Below are 25,483 nucleotides of genomic sequence, written 5' to 3' on the forward strand. Positions count from 1 at the left end.
TTATGCCAACAAGAGTCTAAAATCGCATGTGGTAAGACCAATGCTAGAAATATTTTGTTCAAATGTATTTATGACCAAATTTGTGGTCAATTAGCAATCACAAAAATCACAAAACAAGAGGCCCAATTGGCCTGAATCGCACACCTGTTTCTAGAACAAATTTGAAGTTGATCTAGGTCATATCATATGCAGATACTAACTAGTGCTAGCTAGGTTTATTCATGTAAGTAATTTTTTAAGCCTTCAGCACACTATTGAACAAATATCAGGTCGTCGGAGTCTCTTGGCTATCAAGAAATCATTGTTTAAAGATTTCAACATATTTGACCCCAGTCACCTTGCATAAAGGTCAAGGTCATTCATTTGAACAAACTCGGTAGCCCTTCACCAAAGCATGCTATATGTACAAAATCAAGTCCCTGGGCCTCTTTGGTATTGGGAAGTCGTTCTGATCCCTGTGCCCTTGAATATAAGTCAAATTCATTCATTTGAACAAACTTAAAAGCACTTTATGCAAGCATAATAGAGGTCAAATAGCACCTCCTAGGACCCTTTGATAATTGAGAAGTCATCTAAATGTTTTTAACATATTTGATCCCTGTGACCTTGAATGTAAGTCAAGCTCATGCACTTGAACATACTTGGTAGCCCTTCACTCAATTTATGCTACAGGCCCATTATCAAGTCCCTGGGCCTCTTTGATATGAAGAAGACTGAATGTAGGTCAAGGTCATTCATTCGGGCAGGTGAGATTTGGGACAAGGGGTTTCTAAGTTGTGTTATCTAAATCCCATTTATTAGGAAGATTGAACAAATAATTTAATGATTTGTTTAAATCAATCAAGCAGATCAAAACATACCTGGTTTGTCAGTCCGAGGTTGACAGCTATCATCTGAATACCTGTCGAGTGTGCGGGTTCTATTTCTGGATTTTGTAGAACATCTTTGATCAGTCTATCTCCAAACAGTTTCGGTTGTTTTGGTATAAGTTCACCCAAAATCTGTAGCATGTAGTACCTAGCGTACTGCTTTCCCATCATGCTGATCAAAAAGTCAACATGGTGTTGAGTAAAGAGCTAGAGTGACAGAAAAAAATAAAAGTTACCATGGTATTCGGGTGAAGAGCTAGAATGGTGCATTGACGTAACCATCATCATCTAACCCAAACAATAATCACTTGGCTTCTGACAATACCTCTCCCTTATCAATATCATTATCCCAATCTACATGTCCTTTGTCCTTGTGACCTTTCATACCTATGCTTTGTTCCTCACTATGCAATTATACCTATACTATATTATGCGCATATTGTCTCTTAGTTCTTGCCCATTCCATTAACTGGTGTCCTCTTTAGTCTCTGACCTGTCTTATAAGGGACCAACCAACCAATTGTTTTCCCATAGACTTTAGTGTTAACGTTTTGGAGTATTTCATTCAAATTCCTGAATTCAATATGACAATTATGGTTTATAACAAAAGTTTAGGGTCTAATATAACACTTAATCCAAAAAAAAGTTGGGTTCTTCAGCTCAAATTTTCTCCATGGTAGCCATTTTGAAAATGGATGAATTTCGCAGTAAAAATTCTCAAAAATCTTAAATGTTTACCTGTTAATTATTATTACCTGAACTTTTGGGAAAAAAATCAATCGGACTTACGAAATTTGTATCAACATTTCTTATTGATAGTTACCTATCAGGCTACATATCTTTTTTCTCACTTCATAACATACTGGCCAATCAGTGGCTGCCAGACATTTTATCCTTGGCTCAACTTTCTATACACAAGGGCTGTTTCAAAAATATTTTTTTTTTCAATTGGTTGGTTGTTCCCTATAGCATCTTTCACATTTTTCAAATATAACTTTTCTGGAACAGGATAGAACCATAGGATATGCTATCAAAATATGCAGTGCCTGACTACAAGTCTTAGGCTGGTAGGTTAATTCTTCTATTGGTACTGGAGATGAAATTCTTAAGAGAAAACGACATTAAAATTGAATTAATTTTGAAATGTTAATTTTAATATCTTTATAAGCTTTGAATTTAAAGTGATGGCTTTTGGTTAATAGCCAAGTATAGATATAGTGTTACTCAGAAATATAAAGAAATAAGATATAGAATAAAGATCAGGGGGAGTTAACTCAATGTAATCTCCTCCACCCCCTAATTTCTGGACGTTTTGTAAAAAATGAAGAAAAAAAAGGCCGGACGAGAAAAAAAAATCAGGAATAGAGCCATTATTTAGATAAAAGAGTCAAAACACAGATACAGGACATTGAACCGGGCTAGTGACAACAAAACAACCAGATATATCACCAAACACTGAACTGGGGTATTGACAACAGAACAACCAAACACATCACCGAATACTGAATCGGGGTAGTGACAACAGAACAACCAGACATACCACCAGCCCCCGAGCCACGCTATATACCGCTACCATTGAAATACAAAATGTATGTCCGTATCTTCCCTGGTCTATGGTCCTCCTTAAAACTCTACATGGGTCATATTTTCATTATCAATCCCCCCTGGATCTAAATTCCACTCTAAATTCGGCTACAATGCCTCCAAGATGAGAATCCCATCCGATAATGTGCTAGTCGGTCCCATCATCTGGTTTCCAGGGATGCTGGAGGGCACAAAATGTCATATGCGGTAGCTCGCTATAGGGACCAACCAACCAATTGTTTTCCCATAGACTTTAGTGTTAACGTTTTGGAGTATTTCATTCAAATTCTTGAATTCAAAATGACAATTATGGTTTATAACAAAAGTTTAGTGTCTAATATAACACTTAATCCAAAAAAAAGGGGGTCCTTCAGCTCAAATTTTCTCCAGGGTAGCCATTTTGAAAATGGGTGAATTTCGCAGTAAAAATTCTCAAAAATCTTAAATGTTTACCTGTTAATTATTATTACCTGAACTTTTGGGAAAAAAATCAATCGGACTTTCGAAATTTATATCAACATTTCTTATTGATAGTTACCTATCAGGCTACATATCTATTTTCTCACTTCATAACATACTGGCCAATCAGTGGCTGCCAGACATTTTATCCTTGGCTCAACTTTCTATACACAGGGGATGTTTCAAAAAAATATTTTTCAATTGGTTGGTTGTTCCCTATAACATTGTTAACCTAAGTTGGATTATATAAACGTCACACAAGATATTAGATATACAAATTTTGAGCTACATAAAGTGAACCAAAATAACAGTCTGCCTTACCTCCCCTTGTTTCACAGCCATTGGTTTTAGCAACAAAGGCTCTAAGTTAAAATCTCCTTCTGCATTTCCTTCTATTGCTTCCATGATATCTTTGAATTCCTGCTTTGTGAATCCATCACTCTCCTCATACGGCTTATATATGGCACCTTAGAAAAGATAACACATTCAGATAATGTGTCTAATAGATTTCTAGCAAAAAACAACAGCAAATAGAAGTTAGTTATCAGTCTGGGACCATACCTTGCAATTATCAATATCATCGTTGGCTTGAGGCTATACTCATTCTCATCACGTTTTTTCAATGTGATACATAATTGCATATTAGAGCCATTTTGAATTTCAACATGACTAGAAATATAACAAGAGATCCAAGAGGGTCCATCACTGAATTATTTTTGTTTGTTCTATGTATGATTTTTCTCTATTTTAATCATTCAATAACAAGGAAGCCTTCATATGGAATATAAGAAACATCTAAGAGAAGAATTTTCAGCGAATTAGAAACAGCAATGCTAAACAGCAATTTAGCTTTCTGGATCATACTCAAAATCAAATAGGGACAATATAAGGGCCCAAGAGCAACCTACATATGAATCTTGAGACAAGGAGAACAAACATATGAAATTTGAGAGATATCTAAAAGAACTTTATGTGAATAAGAAATATTAACACAAAACTTTAACCATCAGCCTTTTTTTCTACATCAAACTTAAAATAAAGCTAGGGCACTGAGAGGTCAGCAAATGTTCTATCATCATGTGGCAAGGGCAATCTTTATTAATGAAAAGATACAAAAGTGAACTTTGAGCTTTGAAAAAAATGATCTTGACATTTGGCAAGAGGAGAGAACTCCTTGTTTAAATTCCTAACAACTTTAATTCACAATTTCCTAAAAAATGTTAGTCAGTGAAAACCAAAACAAAATGTGACATTGGCTTCTGACCCAGTGACATTAACAAAATATTCATTTACAAAAAGATACAAAAGGTGCCCTTGACATTTTACCCAATGACCTTGACCATTAGTCAGCTGACTACCTGCTTAACTTTGACCAACTTTGTTTCATAACAATCTGTTCATCAGAGAAAAGATACAAAATGTGACCTATAAATACAATGACCTATGACACCATTACTACTGTACCTTGAATTTTGGTCAGCCAACTCCTTGTATAACTTTGCTTAATAATGTCTTAAAAAAATGTTTATCAGTGAAAAGTTACAAATTATGACTATGCCCTCTGACCCATCAAACCTGACAGCTGACTCCTTGTTTAATTCTACCTTAACTTTGCTTCATAATATCTTAACAAAAATGTCCATCAGAGAAAAACATATAATTTGGCAAATACTGCTTCATAGTTCCACAACAAAATGTTCCTTAGTGAAAAAATAAACTAAAATGCAGCAAGCTAGGAGATGAATTTTAAACAAGCAAGCACTTCCTGTAAGAAAGCAATGCATCAAATTTGTGTTTGATTGGCCCAAGGGATATCAAGTTATTGCAAGCAAACCTATTTTCTATTTATAGTAACAATGGCCTTTGACCTTTGAATCTGAAAAGCAATCTAAGCAAACAGTTTTGATAAGGAAGCACTTACAAAGTTTGAGTTTGATAGGCCCAAGGGAACTCAAGTTATTGCATAAAAACCAATATTCTATTAATAGTAACATTGACCTTGACCTTTGACCTTTGAACATGAAAACAATCCTAAGGAAACACTTTTGATAAGAAAGTACTATATGAAGTTTGAGTTTGATTGGCCCAGGGGAACTCAAGTTATCGCACGGAAACCATTGTGTGGACTTTTTATTTATAGTTACCATGACCATTGCCCTTTGAACCTGAAAAGCAATCTAAGCAAGCACTTTTGGTAAAGAAGCACTGTATGAAGTTTGAGCCTGATTGGCTAAGGATAACTCAAGATATCACATGGAAACAAATTTTCTATTTATAGTAACATTGACTTTGACCTTTGACCTTCAAACCTGAAAAGCAATCCCAAGCACTGTATGAAGTTTGAGTTTGATTGGCCAAATGGAACTCAAGATATCGCGCGGAAAACATTGTGCAGACAACGACGCCGACGGCGACATTGTGATACCTATATGTTGCCTTTTTCAGGCGACACAAATATTGACCTTCACATTGACCAAGCGACCTTGAATTGATGACCCTGATCATTGGTAAGTAAACTCCTTATTTAATTGTGAACAACTTTGTTCCATCATGTCATCACAACATGTCCATTAGTGATCACGCTATATTTGATGTTGACCTTTGTCTGTGACCTTGACCTTTCGTCAGTTAACTCTGATCTTGACTGTTTATTAAGTTAAAGTGTGCATTTTTGTGAAATGAACATCTTAACCAAGTTTTATGTGAATCAGACAATAAATACCAAAGTTCTAGCAAGGATTAAAATCATTTTTGAATGGACAGAAAGACAGACAGTCAGTGATTAATATAGGGTACCTGTATCTTCAATACGGGGCCCTAATAAGTTTTCAAAGAAATATCTGGCTGAATGTAATGTTCATCTGAGTTCTTGGATCAATAGGAAACGTATATGTTCAATAAGGCAACAGTACTTACCAAAAGAATTCATGGAACCTGTGCATTTGCACCAAGCAACAAGAGAGCTCAAATGTCCTTTCAAAAGGTTGGGCGCACTTGCACCAATTCTCCCAATTACAGCGCGACTAGCATCTACTAGATTTTTCTCCTCATGTTCCATTTGATTAAATAAGGCTGGAATCAGTGGTTTGCAAACTTCAGCATTATGATGATCGATATGCTAGAAGGATAAACATTTATTGATGAAACTCACATTCTAGATACTGACCTACTAGATATCACATGAAACTCAAATTCTAGATACTGACCTACTAGATGTCAAATACAGATATATAACATCATTATATCTGGTGGAACACATCCATCAACCAGTTTTCATAAAAAAAAAATAGAAACGAAATTTATGCCTTACACTAGCACTGCAATTTATCAATTGCTTATTGGCCCCGCTGGTGCAGTTCTGACCTTTAAAAGTAGTGACACAGAAAGTTGTAACTGACAAAGTTTTCAGTTATTGTAAACCAATTTATCATATTACTACCTTGATATACTGTGTATTAAAGCCAGTACGTATTTTTTTTTATTTCATATGTGTAATAACACCTCCCGCTATGCTGATTGGCTAATTCTATGTGAACTGTATTTATACGTGTGGGAACGTCGTACTTCTTTTTACTACGAAGCGTAAAAAGTGATGACTGCTAGGCTTAAAGTATAATGACAATGTTTAAAAGATGAAGGAGATGAAGTGAAAATTAACAACTAAGGCAAGAGCCTTATAAAGACGCTACTGGAAAACCATGAGTACACTGTTGAAATTGAAGAAATCAATTTCAAGTTTGATTAAATAGTCAATCAGCTTATTCTAGATACAGTTGAAGGTCTGCCTGTGTAAACAAGCAGATGACATATCAGGTCACCCCAGGGGCAGGGCAGACATATTCGCATTGACAACAATGATATCAATGATTTTGTAAACAAACAAGCAAACAAAAACACTTAGTATGAAATCTTGTTTTGAAGCTTGTTGTAAGGTCTGTATTTAAATTAAATTTTAAGAGTAAATTGTACGTATGTGTAGGACTATTTCTTCCCTCACCAGTATATTCAAAATTGACCTGCTTTGAGAGATTGGGTGTTTTGGTTGCAACATTTGAAATCAGCTTGTGATTGCAAAGAGAAAAATGTCATATGATGAAAAGAATCTGTCATGAGATTCCCTTCATAATAGATTTATGATCCATAATATAATTGTTTGAAATATTTCATTTTTGCTTGCAAAGGCTCGTAACTCAAAACTTGTTTCATTAATCTATTTCTAGGTTAATATAACATTACCTTCATGCTGGTGTTGATAAAAAATGTTGTTAAAACTTTATTTACATTTATATGTCTTCCAATATCCCACTAAAATGTGTACCTTGCTTGCAAATTCCCTCAAGAACTGTGAAGCTACAAGACAATAAAATGTTCCGGTCCCGTTTTGTAAATCCATGTACTCCAAACCCTCTGTCTGCATCGTCCATATAAACATCCGTATGAAGGTTTTGTTGACTCCGTCAGGTATGTCTTGTCCAGTACTGAAATAATAAATATTGTCAGTTGTCTTATTGAACTAATAACGACAGCTCCACATGATATTTAAACACTTTATTAGTTTAGGCAGCAAATCATTTTGAGAATGGGCTTTAGTTACTGCAGTAAAGTTATACATGGTAAACTGATTGGAACCTTATACTCCCTCCGTCAACCTTATACTTCCTCTGTCAACCTTATACTCCCTCTGTCAACCTTATACTCCCTCCGTCAACCTTATACTCCCTCTGTCAACCTTATACTCCCTCTGTCAACCTTATAATCCCTCTGTCAACCTTATACTCCCTCTGTCAACCTTATACGCCCTCTGTCAACCTTATACTCACTCTGTCAACCTTATACTCACTGTCAACCTTATACTTACTCTGTCAACCTTATACACCCTCTAGATTTGTCAACCTTATACTCCCTCTGTCAACCTTATACGCCCTCTGTCAACCTTATAATTCCTCTGTCAACCTTATGCTCCCTCTGTCAACCTTATACTCCCTCTGTCAACCTTATACTCCCTCTGTCAACCTTATACTCCCTCTGTCAACCTTATACTTCCTGTCAGCCTTATACGCCCTCTGTCAACCTTATACTCCCTCTGTCAACCTTATACTCCCTCTGTCAACCTTATACTCCCTCTGTCAACCTTTAATTATACTCACTCCGTCAACCTTATACTCCCTCTGTCAACCTTATACACCCTCTAGATCTGTCAACCTTATACTCCCTCTGTCAGTAATATCACCCAAAAACATCAGCTAATCCTATTGCAGCACATTCATTGAAATACTGTTAGCTCTCAATATATCAAGAAGGAAGAATCCCAATGTATTACAGTAACTCTTGTAACCATATTGGATATACACATGGCATTTGTTGTTATGTTACAAAATAACATGGTTCAAGGTTAACTGACCAACAGGTGACAGTTTCCACGCCTCATATTACATTAAACATTGGAATGCAATGTAAGTGAGGGCAGTTATCCTGATAAGTTGTTTTTGTGAGCAGGTGAGTGTGTGCGCATGCTAAACACTTATCAATATCCTGCACCAGCATATACTTTCCATTATCATTCCAGGCATGACACTCAAGTGTACAACATGATTGCACAATTCATCCCTCGCTGGTAAGTCTTATCACTATGACTGTTATCCGTTAATAATGATTGTGATATGTTAATACTACGAGGATCCTAAATTTGTACATGTAATCATCTCAAATATTTATGTCAATGATATGTCCATCTCCACTGTACACGTTTAATATACATGTCATATTTGTACATCGAAAGTCCTTCTGATTAAACCCTAAATAATATTAAAGTCGTCCATGTGGTACATTTCACACAACCAGGCTACACTCTAAATATATACATGAATTGGCAGTAAAACTTTATTGGTGATATTTTAAAAATTCTTTTCAATACCTTTCAGAAATTCTTTTAAGTTCAGCAGAAAGAACAGGTTCACATATTTTAGTTGGTCAAACGAATTTTAATATTTTTATCAGAACCTTGACATTTGCAATTATCACCCTCTCCCCAAGGATATTCCAAGAAGTTAACAATTATACATTAAATATATGTCAATTTTGAAGAGCCTCAAATTGTATCATGCGGATCGATTATGAATACATAATCCCGGATGGTAACACCTTTAAAGTGTTACCAATAGTATATGTATGGTATCAGTAGTTTAATTGCAATAAACTGACACAAATTTTAATCGAGCACACAATTGTCATGATATATTTTATACCTGTAGGCATTCAAGACAGCCTGGATGAAAGAGCGTCCACATCTCTTTGTGTCAGGGTGGTCCCACATATAATCAATGTCGAAAACCAGCATCGAAAATCTCCTGATCAAGCCTGGAATGACATCTCTGTTATCCTGAAAATCACAAAACCAATTAAATATTTAACATTTGATAAGCTAGACTATAAGACTCTTACAATTTACTTTAGGATGTAGGATAGGGATATCCCATCCGAGGGGTCATACAATTTTGCAAACCCCTAGGCTTGCAGAGGATTTTTACAACATTTAATGATCTCAGCGGTGGAAAATCCCTATCCTACATCCCAACATATGTATTTATCTCTCATTTCCTTTTCTAAAACACTGAAAAAATTATCTTCATACATCAACAATGAAGCATTGATGATGCCATATTGGTAAAAACCGTATTTTTTTTATTAGACAATTAACAGACAAAACGATGCAAAAAAAAATGAATTCTCCATACCAAAATTAAAATTTACCATAAGCGATGTACAGCCACTGGAAACATTTATATGTGTACACATACTATCAGCTGGTCGTTGATGACATTTACAAGTGATGCTTGAATGTGAAAAGGTCTCTTCACTGTGTCTCGACACCGGTGCATGTGAACTATTTTTTTAGGTAAGAGTTATGATATTGACATATCAACTTGATGATAAGGAAACACAAACTGATATATAAATATCATTGTAATGTGAACATTTGTAAAACTATGACAGTAGTGTGACACGCGTGTAAGTTTGAACAAGTGGCCCGTGGGACCTGTATCGCTCACCTGGTTGGATTAGACCAAATGTCAAAATAATCTTCATGTTTAATTCGTTTTATTTGTCAATCTCAAACAATGCTATATATAGTTATTGTGTAGGGATCCCAACTGACGAAGTCCAGACTCTCTAAGGGTCTAAAAGACTTCAAGGATTGATTTTAGAACATCCATTCCATAACTTTATGACTAGAAGCGATTTAAAGGAATTAGCTCTATTTCCCCTATGGGGCCCTGCCCCTTTGGCCCCTCGGGGGTCGGAGTCACCATGTATGCAAATTCTGTTCCCCTTCCCCCAATGATGTTTCTGACCAAATTGGGTTCAAATCCATTCATAACTTTATAACAAGTAGCGATTTAAAGGAATTCCCTCTAATTCCCCTATTGGGCCCCACCCCTTTGGCCCCTCGAAGGTCAGAGTCACCATTTATGCAAAATCTGATCCCCTTCCCTTAAGAATGTTTCTGACCAAATTGGGTTCAAATCCATTAATAACTTTATGACAATTAGCGATTTAAAGGAATAACCTCTATTTCCCCTATCGAGCCCCGCCCCTTTGGCCCCCTCCTGAGTCAGAGTCACCATTAATGAAAATCTGTTCCCCTTCCGCCAAGAATGTTTCTGACCAAATTGGGTTCAAATCCATTGATAACTTTATGAGAAGTAGCGATTTAAAGGAATTACCTCTATTTCCCCTATGGAGCCCCGCCCCTTTGGCCCCTCCGGGGTCAGAGTCACCATTTATAAAAAATCTGTTCCCCTTCCCTCAAGAATGTTTCTGACCAAATTGGGTTCAAATCCATTCATAACTTTATGACTAGTAGCAATTTAAATGAATTGCCTTCATTTCCCCTATTGGGCCCCGCCCCTCAGGCCCCTTGGGGGTCAGACCCACCATTTATACAAAATTGGTTCCCCTTCACACAAGAATGTTTCAGAACAAGTATGGATCAAATCCCTTTATTCCTACAGAAGAAGAAGGATTTCAAAGAATTTGCAATTTTTCCCCTATTGGGCCCCGCCCCTCAGGCCCTGGGAGGCCAGACCCACCGTTTATACAAAATCGGTTCCCCTTCACCCAAGGATGCTTCAGACGAAACATGGATCAAATCCCTTTATTTCTGCAGAAGAAGGATTTCAAAGAATTTGCTATATTTCCCCTATTGGGCCCCACCCCCCAGAACCACTGGGGGTCCAGACCCACCGTTTATACAAAATTGGTTCCCCTTCACCCATGGATGCTTCAGACCAAATATGAATCAAATCCCTTCATTTCTACAGAAGAGGGATTTTAAAGAATTTGCTATATTTCCCCTATTGGGCCCCGCTCCTAAGGCCCCTGGGGAGCCAGACCCACCGTTTATACAAAATCGTTTCCCCTTCACACAAGGATGCTTCAGACCAAATTTGGTCAAAATCCACTGAGTAGTTTAGGACTAGTAGCGATTTAAAGGAAAAGTTGACGGACGGACGACGGACGGACGACAGACGACGGACGACGCGCCATGCCATAAGCTCACCGACCCTTCGGGCCAGCTGAGCTAATAAAACTGTTAGGCCTATTCGCTGTCGGTTTCAATCACATTCACACGTGGACAAAGCACACTGCTACCCGAAATATGAATATTTATGTGACAGTTTTGAATGAAGGATCAAGCAAACAGTGATTCCATATGAGAACAAGCGTTATTTGATGTTCGGGAGAACACCAATTGAGGCAAAGATGACGAGATTACTGATGTAACATTAGGTTGATCCTCGGTAGGAATGACACTGTGATCAGCATTGGGATATCCTACTGGATTCATTGCTGGTCATGTTACTGTGCATGTTGCTGGAGGACAGATTGGTTTTGTTTGATCTGTCATTCCAAGTGTTGGACAACATGCTGGAAATGGCAAATTTATGCTGATCATTCAAAGATCTGTAGTTATTCAGGGATTGAGGATTCTTGTGTTCTGTCACGTATGTCTGCCGATTGTCAGGTACATTGTTGTCTGTCGTCTTTTGAACAAGTGTTTTTCGTACAATGGTGTTTGTCAGCCTTTTCCCTGATAAGTCTGCTTTTTTGCCATCGTTTTCATAATTGTAGAGAGTTTGCTTTTTCCAATCGGACTCCAAAGAAACCATTTATCTTGAACAAAAGGTTTTTTTCATGGGTAATTATAGCAAGATAGAAAGGATCATCAGGGTTACTATAGTCTCCGGGGCGTTTTACTTGGTAAAACATGTAAAGCTGTATGGGGCATCTTTCTGGATCTCTCGGATTACTATATACATCGATCTGTGGGGGGCATGCATGAATTGTACAGAAGTCTTCACCTTTTCTTGTTTTTGTTAACCGTTCGTGGTATTCTGGGTAGTCTAAATCCAAGACTGTCATCCATCATGTTTCAATATAACATCTCCCCAACACATAGCTCTGTGTTCCGTAGAACAACCCCTCATACCGAAGTCTAGTGTGTTGCTGTACAAGAGCGTATTAATGATAGTTGTCGGGTTAACATTTCCAAGTTGTCGTGATTGATATCGCTTTTGACTGTCAGAGTCATATAAAGGATCTGCTCTCATTGGCTTAGAATCTTTTCCTTGCCCCTTTAAATCGTGTTGTTTAGCTTTCAAGGCATCTCAGGTTTTTGAAAATTCAACACTTCCCCAAATGATACTGATACCATATAGCCCTGTTAACACAGATGTCTATCAAAACTTCCTATCATGCCACGAAGGGTACTTGGTTCATATTCTTTGTGATCTTTGGTTCTCACTGACACAACAAAACTTAACAGGTAGGTGTCCAACTCATTTGCAGGTATACAATGGAACAATCACCGATCGTTATATTTGGTATACAGGAATTCTCCAAGGAGTTTTAAGTTATTCCCTAACGTTTTCACCTGTGTGTTTTTGTTTTCATTTCCGTCAATAAACTTCTGAACATCCACTTCTACATTTTGAAATTCCTCGTCTTCAGATTGTAAACAACGTAGATGACAGTATCACACCAACTGCGCGCACGTGGCTGTACTATTGCATGGGTAGATATGTAATACAACTAGAGTGATCATAGATGTATTGCCCTAGACAGACCAGTATTTATATACTCGTAGAAATGAGAGAAACAGTTATATTTAACTTCACAAAATATTGATACCAAAATTAGATTAATTACAAATTTTGAGTATCAAACCATTAAACACTACTTCAAATAAATACAAGAGGCCGATAGGCCTTAACGGTCATGTGACATCAATAGGCCATAGTACTATACATGGGGGAGGATAAGCGACCCATTGGACAGACTTTGGAAACGACACAAGGCCAGATGACGGACATGAGCCAGAACAACTGAAGATAGGGGAGTACATCAAGTTGCTAAAAGACCTGCAAGAATGAGAGAGGATTGAAGATTCACCGCACAAAGATGGGCTGTGCTCAAATTTCTCAACCAGGTGCAACGCACAGAGCAATCTGGTGAGACGGAGGAGGATACAACCACAGTGACTACAGCCTCCAAGCAACAGAAGGAGAAGATATGCATAGAGAAACAGCAGGGGATCCAACAGGGTAAGGAGAAGAAGGAAGAAGGAGATTGAAGTGGCCTACAAACTCTAGCAGGCCAGAGTGGAAGTATTTTGATGTGGACATGGATAACATTCTAGAGGCAGTGCTTGCCTGCAACAAAGACAAGAAAATGAAAGGAATGTCCACGTGCATTTACAACATGGGGTTAGAGAGGTTTGGCATAGAAGAGAAGAATGGAAGGATAAAGGAAATACTAAGGGAAATAAGAGAGGGACAGAAATTGCTAACATTAGGAAGGAGCTGTAACAGCTTAAGAAGCAATATAGGGAAGGAACAGATGCTAGGAAACAGCCAATCAGAGAGTTGAGGGAGTACCCCCGCCTGGAAAGACTCCAAACACTGAGAAGAGCAGAAACCAACAGACGGACTCGCAATGAGAGGAGCAGGAAGAGAGCGAATTTTGTAGCAAACCCTTTCCAGTTTGTGAAGAAACTTTTAGGGAGTAAGGGGTCTAGACAATTGGACTGTGCAAAGGAGGTAGTGGGGGAGCATCTTAGTACCACCCACTGTGATCCAAAGACAGGAGAAGACCTGGCAGAGAATTCTAAGAATTCTGTCCTTGACTGTTAAGGAGGTTATGGAATCTACTACAGAGGGTTTGGAGGAGAGGGCAATTGGCAGACAGCTGGAATACCGCAGAGGGGTGCTTTATACCAGCAACGAGAATGAAAATGTTCATGTTGGACAACAAGTACACAGACATCTCAGTGCAGAAGGGAGGTATACCCCGAGTATCTGGATGCGTGGAACCGACCAGCGTACTTACCCAGATAATCATCAGTGGCATCAGGGCAACTTGATCAAGAAAACATCACAAGACCAAGGTGGAATGTTGCTAATCAGTGGGAACAAAGGGATCTAGTTCAGGCAGAGGTCAGAGTGATGGATGAGGAGGCTAGGCAGGTGAGGGCAGTTAGCATGAGGCAGCAGGGAAGTTGGATCCACTGGGAGGGAGTGAGGCAGCGGAAGGTATTCTGAACATGAAGAGAATTTTGATAAGTGAAATGAATGGCAGACGACGCACGGCTGATGGCTCACAGCAAACAGCGGATGAACGATTAAGGGAGTATGGTGACAATAGGTCTTCCCGACCCTTCGGGTCAAATGACCTAACAAGAAGAAATTGTTTACATGTTTAAGCATATTCAACCCCTGTGACTTTGAAGGTCATCTACTTGGTTGCCCTTCATCCCAGCATGCTACAAACCAACTGTCAGGTTCAAGGGTCTGTTGGTTATTAAGAAGAAGTCAATTAAAACATTTTAGCGTATTTGACCCTCGTGACCGTGAATGTAGTTCAAGGTCTTTTATATGAACAAGCTTGATAGCCCTTTACTCCAGCATGCTACAGATCAAATAGCAAGTCCCCAGGCCTCTTTATTATTGAGAAGAAAATGTTTAAAGATTTTAGCCTGTTTGACCCCGCGACCTTGAATGTAGGTAAAGACCAATAATTTGAACAGACTTGGTAGCCCTAATTCACCCTTGCATGCTACAGATACAATATCAATTACCTGAGCCTCTTGGTTATTGAAAAGAAGTGACCTTGAATGCAGGTCTCATTCATTTGAACAAACTTGTTACCCCTTCATCCAAGCATGCTACAGACTCAATATCAACTCCCTGTGCCTCTTGGATATTGAGAAGTCATTTAAAGATTTTAGCCTTTTTGACCCCTGTGACCTTGAATCTACTAAGTAGGTCAAGGTCATTCATTTAAACAAACTTGGTTGTACTTCACGCAATCATGCCACAGGTCCGATATTAAGTCTCTGTGCCTCATGGTTATTGATAAGAAGTTGTTTAAAGGAAAAAGCTAAAACCAGACAGACAGTGTGCTAAAAACTATTAAGACTTCACGATGAAAAAAATTCCTTAATATGACAAACCTTAATAACATCCATACCTGCTACCTACTGGCTGAATATCGTAGAGTAAGGGTTTCAAGGGTTTCAAACAATGGCCTGATAGGCAAGTACAAATCTTTACCTTTTTTTTCTTATTTTTTATTTATATTACAACAATTGCAAAACAATTTTTATTAACTTATATTAATTATGCATGTTGGCCCAGATAGAAGCATATAGGATCTTATTGTGGGAGTACCCAGACAAAACCCACGTGGTCGGGCAGGTGACCCCATCCCTTTTCACGTACGATCGGAGAATCAAACCTTGTCGCCTAGGTGAATAGCAAGTGTGTTTAACCACTGTACCACTCGACCACCAAAATCTTTACCTTTTTCTTAGAGTAATGTAAGATTACCACTCGACCACCAAAATCTTTACCTTTATCTTAGAGTAATGTAAGATGCTACTTATTCAATTTAAATGAACCACTATAAACAACTTTCAGCAAGAAGTTTTTGAACACAAACTTTCCCAAAGGACAAGTGATGCTAAAACGTATATGTATTCCTGCCCTACGAAGAAGTTTTCAGTACTTACCACAAGAGTGATATATCCTAGGAATATTTCAACAAAGCCATTCAGCTCTTTTGACTTTTTCTCCATCATAGTAATGGCTAGTACTGCAACCTCCCCATGAATCTTCTGTTGGATTTTAACAAGTCTAAAAACAGTCAATAAGGATAACTAGATGAGTCAGAGCAACAAAAGATCCCTGCCTGTAACCATAGAGAAAATAAGAACTCTTCAGTGTTAACAGCTTTGTAAGAGGCATATATTACTCATGATTTTTAAGAACAATTCATATATTCCTTGACCCAGGATGGTTTCGTCAAAGTAAATTACCAGCTAGCCTGATTCAGATTTCATTTGAGGCAAGCTCTGTTGAAGTTGCGCACAAGGGCCCAGTTGTTGAAATGGTCATTAGCCTTAATAATTACTTGATTAGAGAAAATCTCATTTCTTCTCTACTTAAAATCCTATATGTGTATTTTCTTCAAAATAAGCAGGTATAAAGTGACTGATGAGTGTTACAGTTTCAGAAAAATTTGCCAAATAAGAATTTTGATATTGTTGTTAAATTGTGATTAGCCTAATCAACGTTTGAACAACTGGACCCAGATATCAATATTCCACAAACTTAATTATTTAAGAATCTTGTACCATGTACACAGTACATACTTAAACTGTTCCAGAAGACGGCGGATAACTATCCCCCAGGCATCAAATAATTTTTCATCTGTCTTCTCGTTTCCGGTCAGGTAAAGGTGGATTTCATTGGCGGATTGAATTAAGTCCACGGCTTGTTGGAAATTTTGCTCGAAAGAAGAAAAATATTGTGGATTCATATTGAACAAGAAGTGCACAAATGTCTAGACAACCAACCAAACTAAAAAAAAAACACAATATATTTCCATATGTTCAACATCCTGACCCCAGTATCATCAAAATTCTTAGCACATTTGTCACTGAAATATTCATAAATCTCCAATTTCTTTCAAATATTACAGAGAAAGATTTCACTGAATCAAACACAAATGAAAAGGTATTTTTTAATGCCAAGTCATAGTACAATTGTAAGCATCTCAGCTCACTTGCCATTCATGTTTCAAGAAAGCAACTGAAGTTTAAGCAGTAATACTTAGTTTATAACAGTAGTTTGGAGAAATATCAATCTTTATTTGCCCTGTTTGGGGCCAGTACATTTCCTTTCTTTTCAATAGACGAGTAGTATACATTTGTATATAGCTCAGCGTTTGATTGGTTAATTCAGCCTTGACCAGTCACATGGTATCTTGTCCAGCCTCAGTATCAGTCACCAATGCAGTACATCTATTTTCATTCTTACAACCTATGACTTTTGTTCTCTTTGACTTAAGAGATGATTATGGAATAACAAGGAATTTCTATAGGTATTTGTGGAACTTTCAGTGATAATTTTTTTCTTTTGATTTAAGTTTTTCCTGGGCTCCGAGACTTAAATTACAGTGAAAAAAGAAATGTCAGGACAATGTGCCAAACCATAAAACACATCAGAAGAGGAGCTAGACATGTCCAACTATCTCAATAGGAGTACATGTTGCCACATGATCTTGGCGTCAAGAGGATATTATCTTCCCTTATATTCTCACTAAGTACTTCAAGATGATTGCATGCAGACATGCTAAACAAAGATTAACCAAAGATACACGTAACACAACTGTCAATGAACATTAACTCCTATAATACTGAAGATCCTTCAACTAATTCTATATTTTAACACTTATGAATTTCCAAATCTAGTATCTACCGACAATGCTTCAAACATAGCAAATAACTACAATTATGAATACAACTACGATTCCAAAATGTATGATTCGAATGAAACATTTTGGTGACTACTAGCTCTGTCATTTTTGACCTATGAATTTTTATTAAAATCTCTTTCACATACATGTAACACCAAAGTGTACATTTCTGCTATCTGGTCATTTGTCTGAAGGTGACAGAGCAGTCATTACAACTTTCCAACTACATATTGTGGTATATATCTACCGCCCGTCTATATAGTTCAGACATGTTTGTAACAATCATTTGTCCTGGTTCACTACCGTCCGTCTATATAGTTCAGACAGGTTTGTAACAAGCATTTGTCCTGGTTCACTACCGCCCGTCTATATAGTTCAGACATGTCTATAACAATCATTTGTCCTGGTTCACTACCGTCCGTCTATATAGTTCAGACATGTCTGTAACAATCATTTGTCCTGGTTCACTACCGTCCGTCTATATAGTTCAGACAATGACATGTTTGTAACAATCATTTGTCCTGGTTCACTACCGTCCGTCTATATAGTTCAGACAATGACATGTTTGTAACAATCATTTGTGCTGGTTGACTACCGCCCGTCTATATAGTTCAGACATGTCTGTAACAATCATTTGTTCTGATTCACTACCGCCCGTCTATATAGTTCAGACATGTCTGTAACAATCATTTGTTCTGATTCACTACCGCCCGTCTATATAGTTCAGACATGTCTATAACAATCATTTGTCCTGGTTCACTACCGTCCGTCTATATAGTTCAGACATGTCTGTAACAATCATTTGTCCTGGTTCACTACCGTCCGTCTATATAGTTCAGACAATGACATGTTTGTAACAATCATTTGTGCTGGTTGACTACCGCCCGTCTATATAGTTCAGACATGTCTGTAACAATCATTTGTTCTGGTTCACTACCGCCCGTCTATATAGTTCAGACATGTCTGTAACAATCATTTGTTCTGATTCACTACCGTCCGTCTATATAGTTCAGACATGTCTGTAACAATCATTTGTCCTAGTTCACTACCGCCCGTCTATATAGTTCAGACATGTCTGTAACAATCATTTGTCCTGGTTCACTACCGTCCGTCTATATAGTTCAGACATGTCCGTAACAATAAATTGTCCTGGTTCACTACCGCCCGTCGATATAGTTCAGACATGTCTGTAACAATCATTTGTCCTGGTTCACTACCGCCCGTCTATATAGTTCAGACATGTCTGTAAAAACCATTTGTCCTGGTTCACTACCGCCCGTCTATATAGTTCAGACATGTCTGTAACAATCATTTGTCCTGGTTCACTACCGCCCGTCTATATAGTTCAGACATGTTTGTAACAATCATTTGTCCTGGTTCACTACCGCCCGTCTATATAGTTCAGACATGTTTGTAACAATCATTTGTCCTAGTTCACTACCGCCCGTCTATATAGTTCAGACATGTCTGTAACAATCATTTGTCCTGGTTCACTACCACTTGTTTGTATGACTCGATACATTCACTACAAAATAAAATCCTTACATTCCAATTCCAAATCTTCTTGAATTTCCCCTCATCCAGGATATGGTAGCATCTCCTCAGCCCATCAGCTGTGCCTGATTTAGCAAGGGCTTTAATGAGCTTAAGCCAAGCTTGCTCAGTTCCTTTCCTGCAAAAAGACAAGACTACTTATAGAAACATTGTTAACAAAACCACGAATGTAAACTCACAGGGCCACAAAATGCAAACAAATATTAAGGCACTTTTATATGAGATGGTCAAATATAAATCTTCAACTACTGGTATTGCCATTAGATATAAAATCAAAATACATAGTTTTTTGCAGACAATCACATAAAAGATAAAATATTATTTTTCAAACATGTTACATCAAGTTAATGTTAATCCCTCTTGTTGGCCCAGTTGGAAGTACACAAAGGTCTTATTGTGGAAGGAAACCGAAGTACTCAGAGAAAAACCAATGTTGTCCAGCAAAAACCCATGTTGACCAACAAAAACCCATGTTGTCCAGCAAAAACCAATGTTGTCCAGCAAAAACCCCATGTTGTCCAGCGAAAACCCATGTGGTACAGTAAAAACCCCATGTTGTCCAGCGAAAACCCATGTTGTCCAGCGAAAACCCATGTTGTCCAGCAGGTAACCCATGATGTCCAGCAATAACCCATGTTGTACAGTAAAAAAACCCATGTTGTCCAGCGAAAACCCATGTTGTCCAGCAGGTAATCCATGATGTCCAGCAATAACCCATGTTGTACAGTAAAAATCCCATGTTGTCCAGCGAAAACCCATGTTGTCCAGCAGGTAACCCATGATGTCCAGCAATAACCCATGTTGTCCAGCAAAAATCTATGTTGTCCAGCAAAAATCTATGTTGTCCAGCGAAAACCCATGTTGTCCAGGAGGTAACCCTGCATGGCCACTACTTCACATCTGATAGGAGAATCAAACTCTGGTCACCTAGGTAAAAGGTGAGTGTGTTGCCAATGTGCATCCTAGCCACCATTGACAATAACTTACTTAGCAGTGCTCCTCGGTGTCATGACTCCTATGTAACCATAAGCCCAAGCCATATTTTCAGCATCCCTATGTACAAGTTCTGTGACTATTGGTACCAGTTTGTCCACTATCTCAGGGTGTTTCTAGAAGACAAAATTTACAATGCTTTCCAAATATTTTGTGTTTCTGAATTGACACCTCCTGGTAAACTGCTAGTTGTTTACCATATTTATTCTGTAATAAACCCAGATAGGCAACACAAAGTCTTGATCCAAAACTGCTTGAAAAAATGTTCCTAAAACAATTAAATGACAGCTGATGTTGATGTATAAGCAGATATAAACTGACATTGGTACCATGTAATGTGATTACATTAGTCCCAAACCCCTATTGTTGTAGGAAAAGTAACAAAATTACAAACTTACATTGTATACCTCCTCGGGAGTTTCATCAAGTAGATATCTGATGCTATTTATTACATCTTTGTAATTCTGTTGTAATGCACTTTTAGTAACACAGTATTTCTTGAAAACATCCAGCACATCATCAACAAGATCACCAAACCAATCATTTTTCCTGCAATCGAAACAGTAGTATTATTAAGTATACATACTTTTAGTCTCAATAGCAACTATAGTGGTACTGTTGGCCATGATGGCCATCTTGGATTCCTGACCTACCGGACAAATAACAACACTTGGTCAGGACCTTCTCAGGTAATTAAGTTTCACTTAAAAACAACAACACTTTGTTGGCTCCCCTTCCTTAACATTCCTACCAAATTTCAGCATACTGGTTTAAAATGTGTTTTTTAAGATAGCTGCCATGGAGGCCATCTTTGAGTTAGGTCCAACCAGAAACAAGCGGCCAATGGGGACTGTATCGCTCACCTGGTCGGATTTGATCAAATGTTAAAATAATATTCATGTTCAACTTGTTAATACATATACAAATGTACTCTCTAAGGGACTGAAAAACCTTACGGATTATTTTTATGTTTATCCCTTAACGTCCAGCGATGCTATACATGGATATAGGATGGAGGGTCACAGTAACCATTTATACAAAATCTGTTCCCCTTTCCCCAAGGATGTTTCTGACAAATTGGGTTCAAATCCATTCATAACTTTATGACTTAACTAGTGATTTAAAGGAATTTCCTCTATTTCCCCTATCGGGCCCCGCCCCTCAGGCCCCTGGGGGTACAGAGTAAAAGACTAATCTCTATTTCCTCTATTTGGCCTTGCCCCTCAGGCCCCTGGGGGTTCCTCTATTTGGCCTTGCCCCTCAGGCCCCTGGGGGTTCCTCTATTTGGCCTTGCCCCTCAGGCCCCTGGGGGATCAAAGTAAAAATTTATACAAACTCTTTCCTCCTTCCCCAAGGATGTTCCTGACCAAATTTGGTTAAAATCCATTCATAACTTTATGATTAATAGCGATTTCAAGGATTAACCCCTATTTTCCCTATTGGGCCCGCCCCTAAGGCCCCTGGGGGTTCAGAGTAAAAATGTATTCAAACTCGGTTCCCCTTCTCCAATGGATGTCCCTGACCAAATTTGGTTAAAATCCATTTAAAACTTAAGAGAAGTAGCGATTTAAATACTATTCTCTATTTCCCCTATTTGGCCCCACCCCTGAGGCCCCTGGGGGTTCAGAGCAAAAATTTATACAAACCCTGTTCATCTTCCCCCAAGGATGTTCCTGACCAAATTTGGTTTAAATTTATTCAAAACTTTATGACTAGTAGGGATATAAGGATTAATCCCTATTTTCCCTATTGTATCCCGCCCCTCAGGCCCCTGGGGGTTCAGAGTAAAAATTTATACAAACTCGGTTCCCCTTCTCCCAAGGATGTTTCTGACAAAATTTGGTTCAAATTCATTCATAACTTTATGACTTATTAAGTAGCAATTTAAAGGATTAATCTCTATTTTCCCTATCGGACCCCGCCCCTTAGGCCCCTTGGGGTTCAGAGTAAAAATTTATACAAACTCGGTTCCCCCTCTCCCAAGGAAGTTCCTGACCAAATTTGGTTAAAATCCATTCAAAACTTTATAACTTGCAGCGATTTAAAGACTAATCTCTATTTCCTCTATTTGGCCTTGCCCCTCAGGCCCGTGGGGGATCAAAGTAAAAATTTATACAAACTCTTTCCTCCTTCCCCCAAGGATGTTCCTGACCAAATTTGGTTAAAATCCATTCATAACTATATGATTAATAGCGATTTCAAGGATTAACCCCTATTTTCCCTATTGGGCCCACCCCTAAGGCTCCTGGGGGTTCAGAGTAAACATTTATACAAACTCCGTTCTCCTTCTCCCATGGATGTCCCTGACCAAATTTGGTTAAAATCCATTTAAAACTTAAGAGTAGCAGCGATTTAAAGACTTATCTCTATTTCCCCTATTTGGCCCCGCCCCTCAGGCCCCTGGGGGTTCCGATTAAAAATTTATTCAAACTCTGTTCCCCTTCCCCAAGGATGCCCCCAAGGATGTTCCTTACCAAATTTGGTTCAATTTCATTCATAACTTCATGACTAGTAGGGATTTAAAGGATTAACCCCTATTTCCCCTATCAGGCCCTGCCCCTCAGACCCCTGGGGGTCAAGAGTAAAACTTTATACAAACTTGGTTCCCCTTCTCTAAAGGATGTTCCTGACCAAATTTGGTTCAAATTCATTCATAACTTAATGACTAGTAGCGATTTAAAGGATTAACCCCTATTTCCCCTATTTGGCCCCGCCCCTCAGGCCCCTGGGGGTTCAGAGTAAAAATTTATACAAACTCTGTTTCCCTTTTCCCAAGGATGTTCCTGATTAAATTTGGTGAAAATCCATTCAATATTTTAGGACTAGTAGCAATTTAAAGAAAATAATGACGGACGCTGGACGACGGACGGAAGCCGGACGCCGCACCATTGCATAAATAATTTCTTAAAATTTCTAAAAACTTGAAACAGGACCATCTAAGGATCAGTTCAGGTAAGTTAACTGCATCCGACTTAAAGCAAGAACAGGTCAGCAATCTTTGCCTCAAATCACATAAAGTGTTACTTTGGACAACAGCCAATCAGAATGGTGGAAACAAATGATTGTTCGGCATCTCTTTGTTTATAATATGGCAGACGAGATACTCCAACAACGTTTCGCTACAATAAACGAAGAGGAATTACAAGATATTTTGAAGAAAAAAGACGTGTTAACAGCCAGAAAAATACTTCAGGTCCATCAAAACTATTCTGGTCATATTTCAGTGCCAAAGAACAGTCTACATGCCGACTTTGAAAACTTTAGTCAACATGATTTGGACAGGAGCCTTGGGATTTTTTTTTATGCATTTGTTTTAGTTGGCCACATTACAAAACAGTTATTGCCTTTTATGTCCGGTGTACACAAGATTATACGGACCTGCAGCCTCGATGAACACATTCTTGACCAGGTCCGTATAGTCTCATGTACACCTCCACAAAAGACAATAATTGTATAATATGTTGTGTGTAATTCTACAGTGGAGAAACCACAGGTCCATGACACATTCCTATGACCTAGAATGAAAAAAGTTAACCCTAAAGTCGAAACAAAGATCACTTATTACTGATTAACACTAGGGTCTGACCTCCAAATCACTTATCTTTGATTAACACTAGGGTCTTACCTCCAAATCACTTATCTTTGATTAACTATAGGGTCTTACCTCCAAATCACTTTTCTTTGATTAACTATAGGGTCTGACCTCCAAATCACTTATCTTTGATTAACTATAGGGTCTGGCCCAGATCACTTATCTTTGATTAACTATAGGGTCTTACCTCCAAATCACTTATCTTTGATTAACTATAGGGTCTGACCTCCAAATCACTTATCTTTGATTAACTATAGAGTCTGACCTCCAGATCACTTATCTTTGATTAACTATAGGGTCTGACAACCAGATCACTTACATGAATCTTTGATTAACTATAGGGTCTGACAACCAGATCACTTTTTATTGATTTAATAACTATAGGATCTGACTCCCAGATTATTTATGATTATTTAACTATAAGGTCCGACCACCAGATCACTTATTATTGTCAATAATAATTAAGTGACGTAGGGGTCGGACCGTATGGTTAGTTCTTTTTTCATTCTGGACCATAAGAATGTGTCAATAAGTCCCTGTGAGAGAAATTATGTCAAAACTATCTACTAGGTAAAAGTAAGTTTGTCAATGACTCAGGTTTTTTAAAATGGCTCTTTTATTAATTAATTAATTAAATGAAAGTGGTCATTAAGAACCCAGATTCTAGATAATCTTACTTTTAGTTAAAAGCAATTCAACAATTTCCCCCTTGAAAGTACCACATTTCTACCTTTTTTATGAGATATAAGATACACAGACAACAATGATATACATAGCGTTATCACCACTTACAGGATACAGACTACCATTTGTTTGACAATTTGTGGAGCCTTTCTGACTTGTTTCTCAAATATGAATTTGTCACTACAAATTATGGCTCCAACTGTTTTCCAGTGCCTCTGAAGAACGTCCTGTTTTTCAAGAAGCTGATGATGAAATAAAAAAAATACATCTTGTCAATAATTATCTGTACAAGAGTTACATGTAGTCTTGTACAACAATTACAACCAGGATAATTCTACCTTTAACTGAGATTCTTCAATTATAACCCAGATTACACCCTTTCTCAGTGAGAAGGTTATCTACGAACACCATACTTAACTGCTAGGTGATAATCAACTACAATATGCTCTCCTTACTTTCATTACGACCCGCCAAGATAAACAAAAAACAAGAGGCCAATGGGGCCTGTATCGCTCACCTGGTTGTATTTGACCAAATGTAAAAATAATGTTCATGTTCAATTCCTTTTGTTTGTTAACCTCAAACAATGCTATATATGGTTATAGCGGTGGGATCCAAACTGCTTTAACGAAATAATGAAGTCCAGACTCTCTGAGTTTACAACATGCATTTATAACTTTATGACTAGTAGTGATTTAAAGGAATTACCTCTATTTCCCATATGGGGCCCAACCCCTTTTGCCCCTCGGGGGTCAGAGTCACCATTTATGCAAAATCTGTTCCCCTTCCCCCAAGAATGTTTCTGACCAAATTGGGTTCAAATCCATTCATAACTTTATGACTAGTAGCGATTTAAAGGAATTACCTCTATTTCCCGTATGGGGCCATGCCCCCCTTTGGCCCCTTGGGGGTCAGAGTCACCATTTATGCA

At 38.0% G+C, this 25,483-nt stretch overlaps 1 protein-coding gene across 1 annotated transcript; it reads right to left on the reverse strand.

Annotated features, from left to right (window-relative positions):
• Positions 1–860: 860 nt before the first annotated feature.
• LOC117318779 lies at positions 861–25,034 on the reverse strand (the record flags this gene model as incomplete). The annotated part of the gene is given in 11 exon segments (XM_033873731.1): positions 861–1,076; positions 3,234–3,379; positions 5,829–6,030; positions 7,231–7,390; positions 9,158–9,291; positions 15,982–16,105; positions 16,624–16,760; positions 19,275–19,401; positions 20,271–20,392; positions 20,675–20,825; positions 24,661–25,034. Coding segments are annotated over 11 exon segments (1,536 nt in total), but the record flags the coding sequence as incomplete, so codon positions are not given.
• Between the last annotated feature and the right edge of the window lie 449 nt (positions 25,035–25,483).

The sequence above is a fragment of the Pecten maximus genome, unplaced genomic scaffold (assembly GCF_902652985.1).
Source record: "Pecten maximus unplaced genomic scaffold, xPecMax1.1, whole genome shotgun sequence".
Classification (NCBI taxonomy): Eukaryota; Metazoa; Mollusca; class Bivalvia; order Pectinida; family Pectinidae; genus Pecten; species Pecten maximus.